A 13,912-nucleotide genomic window follows, 5' to 3' on the forward strand; every position below is an offset into this window, starting at 1 on the left:
CAGTATCCACGCGATCGTACAAAGGCAGAACTGCAAATGAATGTGAATAAACCGGTGTAAATATTGAATATATTGCGCCGGGCCGTTCAGTGGCCGTTGCCAACGGCAGCAGCAGCACAAATCCTGTTCTCTTTCCAAACCAATACACCAAGCCGCCGGGAGCTGTGGCATTATTAGGGTACAATTTCGTGAAGAGATTTTGGATTTTTTCTGCTCTCTCTCTCTCTCTCTCTCTCTCTCTCTCTCTCTCAACCGACTGAACCCTTACCTCCTCACTGGAGGACGAGGATTTTGCAACGGTCAATGGCAGGATTGTGGCTGGAGGGATTAGAAAAGTACCTAGCTGGTATTTGAGAGATACCTGTATTCGATAAGCGACAAAAAACCCTCCGTCAGGTCCACCGAACTGAAACCAACTATTGATTTGTACGATCACCGCAGGGCTTAGGGGTTTTATCGTCCGTTGTGGGCAATGGACTACTGGATTTCCTCTTTTATATTGTTTAAAGAACTCAATTCATAAAATAAATGAAGAAAAACAAGAATTCAGCTACAGAGTCGAGACAAAAAAAAACTATGACAGCAATAAAACATTCCATTGCGGTGCTTTTGCGGTATGCATGAGCCTTTATGCACAAAGCTCTCGTTACAAGACAATCCACCGATGGCAGACCTTATTGCCTTCCTGCACTTGTATACAACGAATCCCCTATTATGAACGTATTATTATGACATTCAGCCGGAATGCTATCAAATTCTATAATGCAGATGATGCTGGTGAGATAAAACATAAATGGCTGTCTGTTTGCTATGGGGCTGCCGTTGGACTGTAAACTCTAAGAAAGGTACAAGTCGTTGAAATCAATTACACGGAATAGTTTACATAACCTACTGCAACCTATTGCATCCATTACGCAGACCATTAGCAAACATGGCTGCCGGTCTGCTATCGATACCCAGTGTCCTGCACCACGCGCCAATCTCCCTCGCCAGCTTGCCAGTTGCTCACTTGCCGCTTGTGCCACCACAAAGTGAAGTTGATAGAGTCGACCCATCTATTTCGATCTATTTACCCAAGCAGGTGGCTGCTAGAGTGAGCGGCATAATGCTATCGATTAAATTTATTTTTGATCGCTATACATTCACCCGGAAGGGTTTTTGCGATTTGTTTATCAAATATCAACAATTCATCCGCTCGGCTGAGCTGGCAGCAGGCAACCCTCTGGGACGCACTTTGCATTCAACCGATGCCATGCCACACATATCAGTTTGCCAACCATGCCATGGCAGCTGCTATCACGTCCTCACCCCCCTTCCAGCGGCACATCATCCCGGATTGTGGAGGATGTCTACTGACTGCCAGTCACCAGTCCGTACCAGTTTGTACAGGCTTCTCGGCTTCTTTCCGGTATCCTCGCAACCTTCGCTCCCTCGGTCTCGGGCAAAGGATGTGCGTTGACTTTTCTTCATTTCTCTCGCTTCTGTGCAGCTGGTATGCGGTTCGCCTCGATTCGATCGGAATGGTTTGCTAACAATTATTCTACCGTCCTTGTGGGAGCAAACTGATGCTACCACCCCATTGTCAGGACCTACCACTTTCCACTCCCAATCCCCGCCTTGTGCCGTATTTATTAGGCGAACGTCGTGTATCCCTTACGGTGGTTGTGTGGTTGAATTCCTTCCTTCGTAAAAAGCTGATTTTGCCACCCTCGTTACACTGGGTACAGCGATATTGCTACACACATCCGCATACAAAACGCGCACACATATTATGCATGAAATGTTGCTGCTCGAGCAGGGAATAAATTATAAGCTTTCTCAAGCTCGAAGACGCACAGCACTAAACGCCCCAGTACTGGGACCGGTGCAGCAAAGATCGGCTTCCCCCTCCCCCGGACCGGCGATACCTCCCACAGACAAAACCGAGCGATGTGGGATAAATGTGAAAAATGGTGTCACGAAGACGATTATAGGATGCTTGTCCCGGGCTGCTACAGCAATGCTGACGGGTACAGCGCGAACGTGCAGCAATGTTCCATATAGTGCACACAACAATCGGCATCACTACACACTACAGTGTGCGCTCGCACAAAACAATAACTCACATACCACTCGCTGATCCACATCCGACAACAATTTATATTTGTTTTCCCCATTCGACTTCAGCTTCCGAATGGCCCAGAACGCGACACGCAAACAAAAGCGAGTGAGAGAGAGAGAGAGAGAGGGAGTGAGTAAGAGAAAGGAAAAAAGGAGCCCATTTCCGGGCATTCCGTTTGCGATGTGTGGCCAAGAAGCATCATGCATGCTGTTTAAGAAAGGCGTTACCCGAACCATAATAAGGGCGGAAAATATGTCCATTCCTGGACCCATGCCTTAGCCTCAGTCCCAGCGCCATACTAAACGCACCGAGCCAAGGTACGGAATGCCAGCTTGAACTTAATTGACTGTAAAGCAATAAATTCTAGACTGTACATTTCACCGGCCGTTCGCTGCACGGATCGAGGTTCGGTGCGAGGGTCTGTAACGGTAGGTTGGTTGGTACAGTTTAAGGACAGGTTGCCGGCTTTGTCTCCCAGTCTTTTACGTCGCTCGCTAAACATACACACACACTTCCTGCTGCGGTACGAACCTAAGCACCACAAACTGACGTCACCTTTCGTTTACATTTGTGCCACACATTCATTTTCTAACGATCATCAAATCCCGACGACGACGACGCAAGCACTCACTGGAAAGTCTTATTTACGCACTCTTGGCGGGAGGTGATTTTTCATCCTCTTAAAAAAGGAACACACTCACAAAAGTTAATAATGCTAGCCAATTTGCTGGCGAATCGCAATGCCATCCGTACGTCACGATGTGCTAAAACGGAAGATGAATTAGTTCCAGGCAATGGTATTTTTCGCACCTTCGCGCGCATTACTGTTCCCGGTTGGCGCGCTATATTTGCGCACTCTGCACAATTCAATTTTGTCACGCCTAATTAACGGCTTGTGTGTGTGTGTGTCAGTGTCACGAAATATGTCAAGAGAAAGAAAGCACACACACACACACACACACAAAGTTATTATTTGCCTCCATTACTCAGACCGTTTCTTATGTGAAAATGGTTTGTAGAATAATGAATAATAGGGAACAAAAGTAATAATGCTACCGCAGAAACCTTGGAAGTCTTCTTCGATCGTAAAGTAAGGCGATTACATCAATATTTCTTTTTCTTTTATTTTTGTTTAATTCTCCGTCGTTTTGATTGAAAGCTTCAAAGTGCTTTGCCAGCGGATGTAAAGCGAATTCTCATAATCTGAGATCAGACAACTTTATGTCATTTGATTTAGATTGATGTTCTTAAAACGCTCATATTTGATTGATTGTAAACTCTTGTCTACATTTTTGTCATCGTTTATTTTAAGTAAATGGAAAAAAAAATCGTGCACAACATTATTAATATTTAGTCTGCTGCTCTGCCAGCAATAGACAATTTGACAAAATCGATTTTTGCAGCAGCAAACAAATATGTCCTGGGTAGACCTTACTTCGAGTTTCGGTTCTATTTCATTTTGATGATTGAACTCTTGCCAATTTTGATGGGTATTACTTGAAAGTTATACATAAACTATAAACCATAATATCATCATTATTGATATATGATCATTTCGTTATGAAACATGAATTTCAACAGACAATTTCTAATTCATTCGCTAGTACGTCCGATGTGCCTCAGGCTAGCAACCTTGGGCCGTTACTGTTTTTGTTATACATTAACGATGATGTGAAAATATTGATGTATGCGGATGATATCATATTGTATGCCTCCACAAAAGATTCAACCCACTTGAAAACTGCCATAGATTCGTTTAGTTCGTGGTGTGATCGTAACAAGCTGTGTATGCGTCAAAACACGCTCTGTTGTGTCCTTCACTCGTGCGCTTCTTCTTATTTTAAGAAATTTTACAATCCATGGACAAATTTTGCAACGAAAAACTGAGGCACGCGACCTAGGCGTTATTCTAGAAAGTAGGCTCAAATTTTCAGTACACCACGAGGAGACCATTCAGCAGACCACGAGGAGACTTCTTCTGGTTTTTAGGGACTTTGATGATCCTAACTGCATCAAATCCCTATATTGTAGACTAGTTAGGCCAATTTTATAGTACGGCACCTTCGTGTCTTGTCCGTATGTCGAAACATGGAAGCAGCGGATTGAGCAAATACAAAGATAATTTACGCGTTACGCCATACGTTGTCTTCAATGGAGGGATCATGATGCACAGCATTTCTATCATTCACGCTGTACTCTTTTAGGCCTCGCAACTCTTGAAATTAGGTGGAGAAATGCTCAACAACTTTTCATTGCTGGCGTGCTCTGCGGTAAAATAGATGCACCCCAGATACTGGAGAAACTTAATTTTAGCGTACACAGAATAACTTATTCTATTTTTAAGGCCCGGGTCCATGAAAATGTTGCGGGAACATTTGTTGCCAAATCGTATGGACGAACTGTCTAACTCATGTTCCTGGAATATTTTTGTTGCAAGAGAAACAAATCGATTTGTTTCATGTGTATTTATTGCAGGAACATTTTCGTAGTTGTTTGCAAACGAAAACGGTTGGAAAATAATTTCAGCTTAATTTTAAAATGTTTTTGTGAGCAAATACGTGCACAATTATTGAAATAAACAGAAAAATCTAGAAATGTTGCCATTGAACAAATGTTGCCGCAACATGTTCATAGACCCGGGGGTAAGGTTGCAATTCAGCTACACACAGTAATTTGATTTTATTACCAGAAATAGAACTTTTAGAGAACGTTTGAGATTCGTTATTTGATGATATATTTTGGTATGTTTTGCGTCATTTTACTAATTAATTTACAATTTGTAACGTAATACTTAAGGTAATAAAGAATGAACAAGCCGAAAACAACACGAAGTCCTAGCTATGAATTACATTTCAATCAAGCTTCGTTGTCGAAGCGCATATAACGCATTTTCAACCCAGATTTTTTGTTGATCGAAGTTATAGTACCCATATATCTCTATACACCACTGTCATGTGCTTTTTTATTTACAATTCTGCCTGTTCTCACCATTCTCGCTAGGAATGGCGTCATTGATCGACCGCAGCGATATGATACTTAGGACAGCATTTTTCCTGCTCTCACCCCACACGCCGGACAAGAGTACAGCCGGTAGCAACACGAACGCGCTCGACAAACAACAAACCCATGGACACCGGGGCGGCAGCCACACACCAGGCAAGGGTGACGGAGAAAGTGGTGAATCCGGTCCCGGACTATCGAACTACTTTGAGCAGGGCAGCGACAGCGAGGAACTGCTCAAGTACTACAAAATGCCGATGCAGTTCGGGACCGAGAACTACACGCTGGTGACGTCGCAGATAGGCAGCACGGCACACGTCCCCTGCAGGATCCATCACATCGGCGAGGGTGTGGTAAGTGGTGAGGGTGAAGCGAGGGCGTAGGGAGGGAATGGTTGTGGTGTAGAATGGCTCGGTTTTGACGTTACAAATGGGTCCATTTCCGGTGTTTGCAGTGCGAGGTTGTTGTTATGTCCGGCACTGGCAAGGATTGTTGGTGGGCGTACACTCGAAGAGAAACGGTATTGAAAAGCACTTTGGGGTTGTGTTAAGCGTCGTTTGTATCGATTTCACATTTGAATGTTTGGAAGAGAGAGTCAATAATAGAAAAAAACTCCAATGTGGGAGTTTTATGCAATACATGTCACCTGTTAAATGAAGCAAATTAAATGTATTTTAAAAAAAATTACTTAGGACGAATGTTTTGCAGTTTTCTTTCTCGTTCCAAATATGTTATATTTCAAAATGTTTTAAATTATTAATTAAGATTATCTAATAATATTTATATTTTTTTTATTAATTTCATAGTGTTTTATATTTATTTCCTTATTCGATTATTCGATCCTTATTTTGACACAAAATTGAAAGATATGAAGTGTAGTCAGTGCAATATTTCACAAACATCATCCAAGATTTCTTTAGAAACTAATAAAATGAGTTATAAGGGTCAGTAACATGAAGATATAGCCGCCTTCAACGTCGTTTAAATAAGAATTTGTGATTATTTTGCTAATTAAATTTTAAATTATCAAATAACCGTTTGGTACTAAGAATATTGGCCATTAATGAATTATTAAATGCCTCGTACGATATGTCTTCTAACGGGCAGATATTGAAGCCAGTTGAGCTCGATTTCCATCCCACTTCTTGAAAAACTACATCTTGTATAACTATTCGTGAATTAATTGCATGAGCCGATGATACAGATTTTTTTTAGTTCAGTTTGTGTACAAATATGAATATCTATGTTTTGGTTGAGGAGTCAACAATTTTAAAAGAAAAAATGATACAGGACATTTTAAACATTTCAATGGTTACAATCGACAAGCCTTCAAAACCTTTCAAAATTAAAAATCTAGAATAGATCTTTTTGTCAGTACACTCAACCATACATCAATGTTTATTTGTTTATTTGTAAATGTTAAGCGATCGGCCATCATTGGCCTTATCACTGATCTTATAAACTAAACTTATAATAACAAAAAGCATCACAGTACAATGTAACATCAGCACAAAATAAATAACAAAGAGTATCACAGCAATAAAAACAGGTTAACTTAGGGAATTCCAGTCAAAAGAGTCATAGTGTGCATTAAATCTGATAGCCATCGCAGTCAAAGGTACAATGTGTTTCAATGTTTTATGCAATCTTTCCACTTTTGATAAAGCAAAAGCGACCAAACCAAATTTCTAGTGAAAAAGATTTTCTAAAATTAATTTATTATTTGTTGAGTAGGAAAAAAGAAACATTGCATTATATGTGACTAGATGATCGATTAAAGCAGTCTTCCAAATAATTTATCTCACAAAACGTGTTCAACGTGAAACGGCAGCCAACCTTAAACCGAACAAAAATTTCCGGCAAGAAGATGTAGGTTATGTTATGTTCAAGCCGCTTCGACTGTGTGTGTTTTTTGCCGTGTAAGAAAAAAACAGCAACTTTCCAATCCCCCACGGTAACAAAAACACACACACACAAACTTAGTCCCAGACAACGTCGCCGTGTGTCAGTGTAGCTGCTAGCTCAGAGTCTCAAACAACCATCAAATGATCGAAAATGGGTCATTACAGAAAATGTGATCGGTAGGAGTTTAGCAAAACCGGACAGCCGATAGATAAAATGGCGAACACGCGGACCTCGTGCATGAGTTCGTGACCGGAATGCTAATTCCCACCTGCTCTATTCCCGTGTAATAAACCAGGATTTACGCTTGCCCTGCCCTGTAAGGCTCACCTTGGCCAAACGCTTTCCACCTTTGCCGAACTACTGATTGAGAAGGTAGACGGGAAGACGATGGCCTGAATGTTTAAAGTGCCATAGATTTTGCTCTGGCGAAGAAATGCTCGTCACTGTTGGCTCGGTGGGCTAAAATCTGTGACCAGGTAAAGAATGTTTATCCGGTGACCGTAAAATAAACGGCTGCAAGAAGAAAATCCCGGCCTATCTTGGTTTGATGGTTTCTTACACGGTGTACTATTTATCATGCTAATAGCACCTACTATTCAGATAATATTTTCAGCGCAAAGCTTTTTCCATCAGTCCAGCCGCCGTAAACGCTGAGCAAGTGAGAGACGAATAAGGAGCACAAATTAGATGAAAAAACTAAACTCCCTTCATTGGTTGAGAAATAAACGAATAGGTCACATATTTTAAAGCGTCGTACAAAGTAGCTTTAAATCAGATATACCAAACAATAGAGCAAAAGGAATCAGTAGTTGTGATCAACGATGTATTACTCTTACTACTGTGTAATTGCAAAAAGCTCAACAGCGAACAGCACACTACAAACCGTTTCATAGTTGCTTCCGTTAACGTTTTGCAATTTCCCCTTAAAGACAATTTCGAATTGGCCCGCTCATGCACCGATGCTTATCGTCGATGCTTAGAGCACCACAGATGAGGATAACTTCATTCGTAACCGTTACCATGCTGTCTGGATCAAAACGTTTCCATTTTGGCTAAACAGTACAAAAGCTGCTCTTTCATTGCCCGCCCGCTCAAACAGAATAATACAACGCAACGTTGCGACGTCCGTGCCATGAACGGTTGCAAGGGATAGCCAGCTTCTTGGGTGGCGGTTCATCTGCAATCGGATCCGTGATCCGTGCACGAATGGAATGAATAAATAAAACTTCCAAACTGTCAAACTGCATCCCAGCTCGTGCTGTTTGAATTTTAGCTTGCAAAATAAAGAAAGTGAGCGTTTCGGTTTTGTTTGCAGCTCCACGGATCGACCAAACCACGGTTAACATCGGTACTAGTATCCTGCCAGGATATCGAAACTGACAGACAATGGTCCCACAATGCAATCGTGATAAAAGTTCCGTAACAACAACAACAACAACAAAAAGTCCAATTTACGAGTATTTGAATGAAATTTAGCAAATCCTCACCAAATCGTCCGAAGCAAGCACGAAACCGGGAGGAAAAAATGGCCCAAAGTCATTCGTCCAATTGTCCAAACGCTCCAAAATCATGATGTCTGTCATGTAGCTCCCTGTGCTGACACTATTGATGGATGTAGTACGAACTCTTGATTCCTCTTTGCAGCGATGACACATCAGGAAGGGAAGCTGCTGGTTTGTGCGCAACTCTGCCAGAACCACTCCCGGAAGCGGCAGGAATCTGTATTCGAGCATTCATCAAACACTTCACTTGTACGGCGAGTGTAATTGCAAAACTTTTCCCAATTTGTTCGCATCCGCTGCACCGTTGTACCGTGCTGTGGACGGGACCGTATCACGGCAAAGCACACGGCAGGATGCCAACTCACCCAGCACCCACCGTGAACAGCAGCAGATCGTGGTAAACTGCAAGCGAAATGGAAAGGCTTCACCAGCCCTTTCACGGCACGGAGGGCGACGACTATTCCGCAGAACAAAACAACCGCCAAAAGGGCCATCTTCATGCATAACCTTCTGCTTTCCGGTGTTCCTTATCGCCACTATCGCCCGTCTCTGTGTCATTGTAGTGGGTGATCTATTGTGTCGACCAAACTAGCAACTGCCTTTTGCTGCACGTGCCACCCAGAGCGCACGCTGCGAGCAGCCCGGTGCATGTGCATAACATTCCTGTGCGTAATAAATTTGCTAGCGCATTGTGTTTTTGCGCGAACGTTTTGCGTGCGGAACCGTACGGGTAAAAGTCCTCGTTGTGCAATAGTTGGTTGCTGTACTCCGCGTACAACATTGTTGTGAAAAATGCTGTTAGAAACTTTACCAACATGTTTGTTACAAAATTAAGTTCACAAAATCATGAATGTAACGCTGTAGACAAAAACTAAATATTCACTCCAAACAAGTTAACCATTGCCTACCGATTCCTGGTTTTAGCAAAACCGCACCTATTTTCAAACCTATTTTGAACGGGATCTCCATCTCCATCCCGAACCGTGTGGAAAACCTCAACCGAGCAAGAAATCGTTGTAAAACTTTGTTCATCGTTTAGTAATAAAGCGACGCGCGGCACGCATTTATCATTTTCCCGGAAGGCAGCCCGTGCAGGCATACAGCACAAAAACCACAAAAAGTCCCTTTTGCATAGCAATGTGAATAAATGTGATTTCTTCTCTTCTCTTCCTTTTCTACTTCTGCGCTGCGCCCTTTCCGGTCCCCGATGCTTGTTTGTGTGCGTTTTTCCCATCCTTCCGGACATGCCTGCGCCCGTAGGTGTCTTGGATCCGGCGAAAGGACTATCATCTACTCACCGTTGGCTTGACGACGTACAGCAGCGATGAAAGATTTAGTGCTACCCACCTGCAAAATTCAGAGGTTTGCCAATTGTGCCCGTGTTGTTTATTGTTTTGCCGTTGCTTGTAGGTTGCATGTTGTTGGCCAGTTTGCTCCTGTTTATTTCTTTGCCGTTTGGCCAGTGGTTACTGTAGCTTGGTAGTGTACCGTACAAAAATGCTTCATTTTTTCCTTCTTTAGTGTCACCCATAAAAGTGCTCTTGGTTTGTGTTGTGCTTAAGTGTTCCCCCCACTGTGTACGCCTCCCGTATCACTAACATGTGTTTTGATGTTTTTTTCCCCCCACATTGCGTCCCGTTGCTGTGCTGCCGCGGACGCCCCGTCCCGGAACCGGACACTCTAACAGGACTGGACGCTGCAGATAAAGTTCGTGCAGGATCGTGACGCCGGCTTGTACGAATGTCAGGTGTCGACACACCCACCTACGTCAATATTTTTAGAGCTGAAAGTGGTCGGTAAGTAGCTATTAGATGGTTGACGGCTCGGTGTTGTAGTAATCGCACGACGGCAAAAAGCAGCACACACTCACACACACCACCGAGCCGGCCCTCGACAACCTCGACAACTGGTGCGGTGCACCGCAAACAAACAACCCATTGCGTAATGATTTCAACCGTTGGGTGACGATTAAATAGAACCCATAGCCTTCCATTTTGCGTTATTGCGATAGTGTCATTTCGTCTAATTAGCCAGGGCCAGCTTGACCGGGTGTAACAGCGTGAAAAGGCATCCAAATGGAGTGGGAGGGTGTGCCCTAGTGTGGACATTTTCGCAACCTACTATACCAGTTGGGCGACGGAAATTACCCTCAACAGCAGCGTGTGTGTGTGTTTGTATTTGGAATCGGTACGGAAAACCCACTGCATTTAATTATACCAAACTATGAGGGGATGATGAGAGCTGTGTAATACAACAGCAAAAGCTGTATTAATATCGTCTCGCTCCACTGTTTTGTCTGATTGTTCGAAATGGTTTCATTTTAAGTATGGCTCTCGAGAACAACCACAACCCACGCATCCGAGCAAACAAGAGATCATACTTTTTTAAAGTAAATAATGCTTAAAATACCTTTCGCCTTCCGTTTTCCTAGAGGACGGCGTGTGCAAGTAAACTCACCTTTCGGTGAAAATGTCATCTACCTACCGAGCAAAGGCGGCTCCATTAATTCTATGCTTTATTTTGCTTCACTCCGCACCATCATCATCAGGCGGATTGCGTTGCAGCCTCACTTAACGTGGGTGAAATCGTTCCCATACTCCCCTCTCGATCTCTTCCTGTTCTCCTGTGTGTAACGTAATACCGTAATGGCCAATTTTATATGCTCTTTATTGTGCCACACCGGTCCAGTTACGCATGTGAAAGGCAAACAGCCCCTGAGGCCACGGCAAGCGCAGTCGCCGCGTCGTCACCCGACCCCCTAAGGTACGAATATTTCAAATATTTCCTCTGCCATTCCTTGCATACACACCGGAATATCCCCACCGGGATGGGGTGGGTGGTTTGCTTGCTTTGGCTCGCGAGTTGGCACGGGTAGAAGAAAACTGCTAGAAGAATCGGGTGCCACACTGTTGGTCCTGAAAGTGGTTCCGGTGTTAAATTACGCAAGACTGTGTACGCACATTTTAACGCACAACTGTTCACGGTGAGTGTCCTGGAAGATAAAACGCATTTCGCAATGTCAGCATCGTTTGATTTCTATTAAGTGTGTTGCAATTATTTCGTTCATTTGATTTAGAGAAATAATTTATTAGCCTGCACCATTGCTCCCATTGCTCGCCGACTGACTAGAAAGAGTAAGAAGAGAGTAAATAGAATAAATAGAATTGCCACTCCGATCCACTCCTGCCAGATATCATGCACAGCACACACTGGAAGAGGTGATTTCGTCTGACGGACAAATAATAAGCTCCCCGACCACAGCACGTCCAATATGCCGCAAGTTGTCTAATTCATCACAACAACCCGCCCAACCCCACGTTCGCTGTGCTTGGTGGGGGATTAATTCGATAAATCTGTCCCGTGCTGGTGATTGTCCTTTTCTTTTAGCCGACCCAAAAGCGCCGTTCGGGAAAACATTTCCCTACAAAAACCTTGAGCCACACATTTGTTTGTTTGTTTGTTGGGGTGGTTTTTCTCTTTTTTTCCCCCCTTGTTTCTTCAACTTTAGCCTTCCAGCCTTGCGCGCCAGTCACCTGATGACCATCATCTCAGCCCATTTGCGGGACGCTGTCCTCGACCACTAATTCCACACCGCCGGCTGCCACAGACCGCACAGTTCCAAGAAAATGTTCATTTTATTTGTGTGAACCTCTGTCATTCCGTCCCTCCGCCCAAAAGTGCACGATTCGTCATCTTGATTTCCTTCGCATGGCTACTACTTTTAGAAATCCTGCTGCCAACGCACACGCAAAAGCAAAGGAAGAATAATAAAACGAGCACAAAAATAAGTACGCTCCAAGACACGCAACATCATGCGAACATCATGCGGAATGTGTTGATCCTTCCGCCTGTCGCCTGTGTGTGGTTGGGCGCACTCACCGCTATCCTTTTGCCGTTTACAGTGGGCAAAAGCCTGTCAAGGACCCGAACCACGAGAGCACGGTTGTGGGCATGTTAAACGGCAAACGCTGAGACCCGTTGTTTGGGAGCTTGTTGATTTCAATTACATAACTGCGCTACTCCTACCCCGTCGATCTGTCCTTTCGAACCGCCACGGCGAGTGAACTGTACAAACTCCTTGAGTGCGAGAGACTCAAATAAAGAACCGATGAGCCGGATTGCCGGTTTGGCAGTCGCGGCTGCGGGAAGTGGGAAATCGTGACAAAATGTCACGCCGACTCCGATGGTCGGAGACTCCCTGCCGGGAAGCATGCCCATCAATTGGCCATGGGGCCGGAGGCTGTTGGTATTTACATTTTCCCTCCATTTATCACACATTCGATCCCGGGACGGGTACCGTACAGGCGGTGAAAGGCGTTCGTACAGTGCAGCAGGAAATTAAATGGTTGCGTTTGAAATGTTGACGAGCGGCTGAAAAATGTATTATTCAGCGTTTGAGGCGTCTTTCGCTGGCGCACGGAGGACACGACGAACCCTGTGGTGGTAAGCAGCAGTAGCAACAGCAGCAGTGGCAGTTAATTTTCATCAACCGGAAGCTGAAATTGTCACGCGGATGTTGATTTCGCCGTGAATGATGGAGCTTCCGGCTCACTTCTTACATAAACGCTCTGTGACGAGCTTCCGAGTGATGCCTGCCCGGTCGTGGAAAGCGCGTTTGGGATCGCTTTTTCAGGGCACGGCCAGGTAAAAACAAATGTCTGCAAGCAAACGGCAGACAAGAAATGAAATTATACCGTGCGGTTCGGTTGCGTCATATACGCGTCACCCTGAACGCTAAACCAGGCCGAGGATCAAACGTTTTACGCAACACACCTCGGCGGTGGCATGGGCAATCTTGTTTCGCATCCGCAGCTGGTGGTTGGCAAGGGCAGAGCTGATTGTGTACCCGCAATCGGAAGACAATTGTGCGCGATTGGAAATCCTTTCCTCCTGAAATCCACTTTTTCCATTCACCCTCAAACGCAATCCACACGCAAGTTGCTGCATCGGATGCTGATGCTGTCTGCATTTCTCATTAAGACGGGGCTTGCTTTTTTCCTTTTTTTTTGTTCGCCAAAAATTGGACGACCCCGGCAAACAACAGTCAGAAATGGGCAATCACGGCAAGCGGCATCCTGGGTGGGCTTGCCAAGTCCGGTCACGTTTCGCCATCGGAAGTCGGCACGATCTCGTAATCGCTTCCCCGTATAGCTCCGGTTGGTTGTGTGTGTGTGTGTTTTTCGGCAGGCCAGCAAGTACGCTTCGGTGAGATTATCGTAACGATCCGGGGTGGGATCAGGAAAGGACAATTCACTGGAATTCTCAGCGCAATATTCTCACGCAAACACACACACAGACACAGACCGAAGCTGATCGTAGACAGGAAACAGATTTTTGCTGCTTCCTGCTTGACAAAAAATTAATAAGATTCACAGCAAGTGGGGCAAAGTTTACAAGAAGTGTG

At 44.3% G+C, this 13,912-nt stretch overlaps 1 protein-coding gene across 2 annotated transcripts in view; it reads left to right on the forward strand.

Annotated features, from left to right (window-relative positions):
* The window catches only part of LOC120896308, a 58,013-nt gene that overhangs the window by 23,710 nt on the left and 20,391 nt on the right, over positions 1–13,912 (forward strand). For both annotated transcript variants that reach the window (XM_040300314.1, XM_040300315.1), the window contains exons 3-5: positions 5,102–5,454; positions 9,769–9,870; positions 10,196–10,304. In XM_040300314.1, coding sequence (XP_040156248.1) covers positions 5,102–5,454; positions 9,769–9,870; positions 10,196–10,304 — 564 coding nt within the window. The remainder of the gene's footprint in view (positions 1–5,101; positions 5,455–9,768; positions 9,871–10,195; positions 10,305–13,912) is intronic.

This window comes from Anopheles arabiensis, chromosome 2 (genome assembly GCF_016920715.1).
Source record: "Anopheles arabiensis isolate DONGOLA chromosome 2, AaraD3, whole genome shotgun sequence".
Lineage (NCBI taxonomy): Eukaryota > Metazoa > Arthropoda > Insecta > Diptera > Culicidae > Anopheles > Anopheles arabiensis.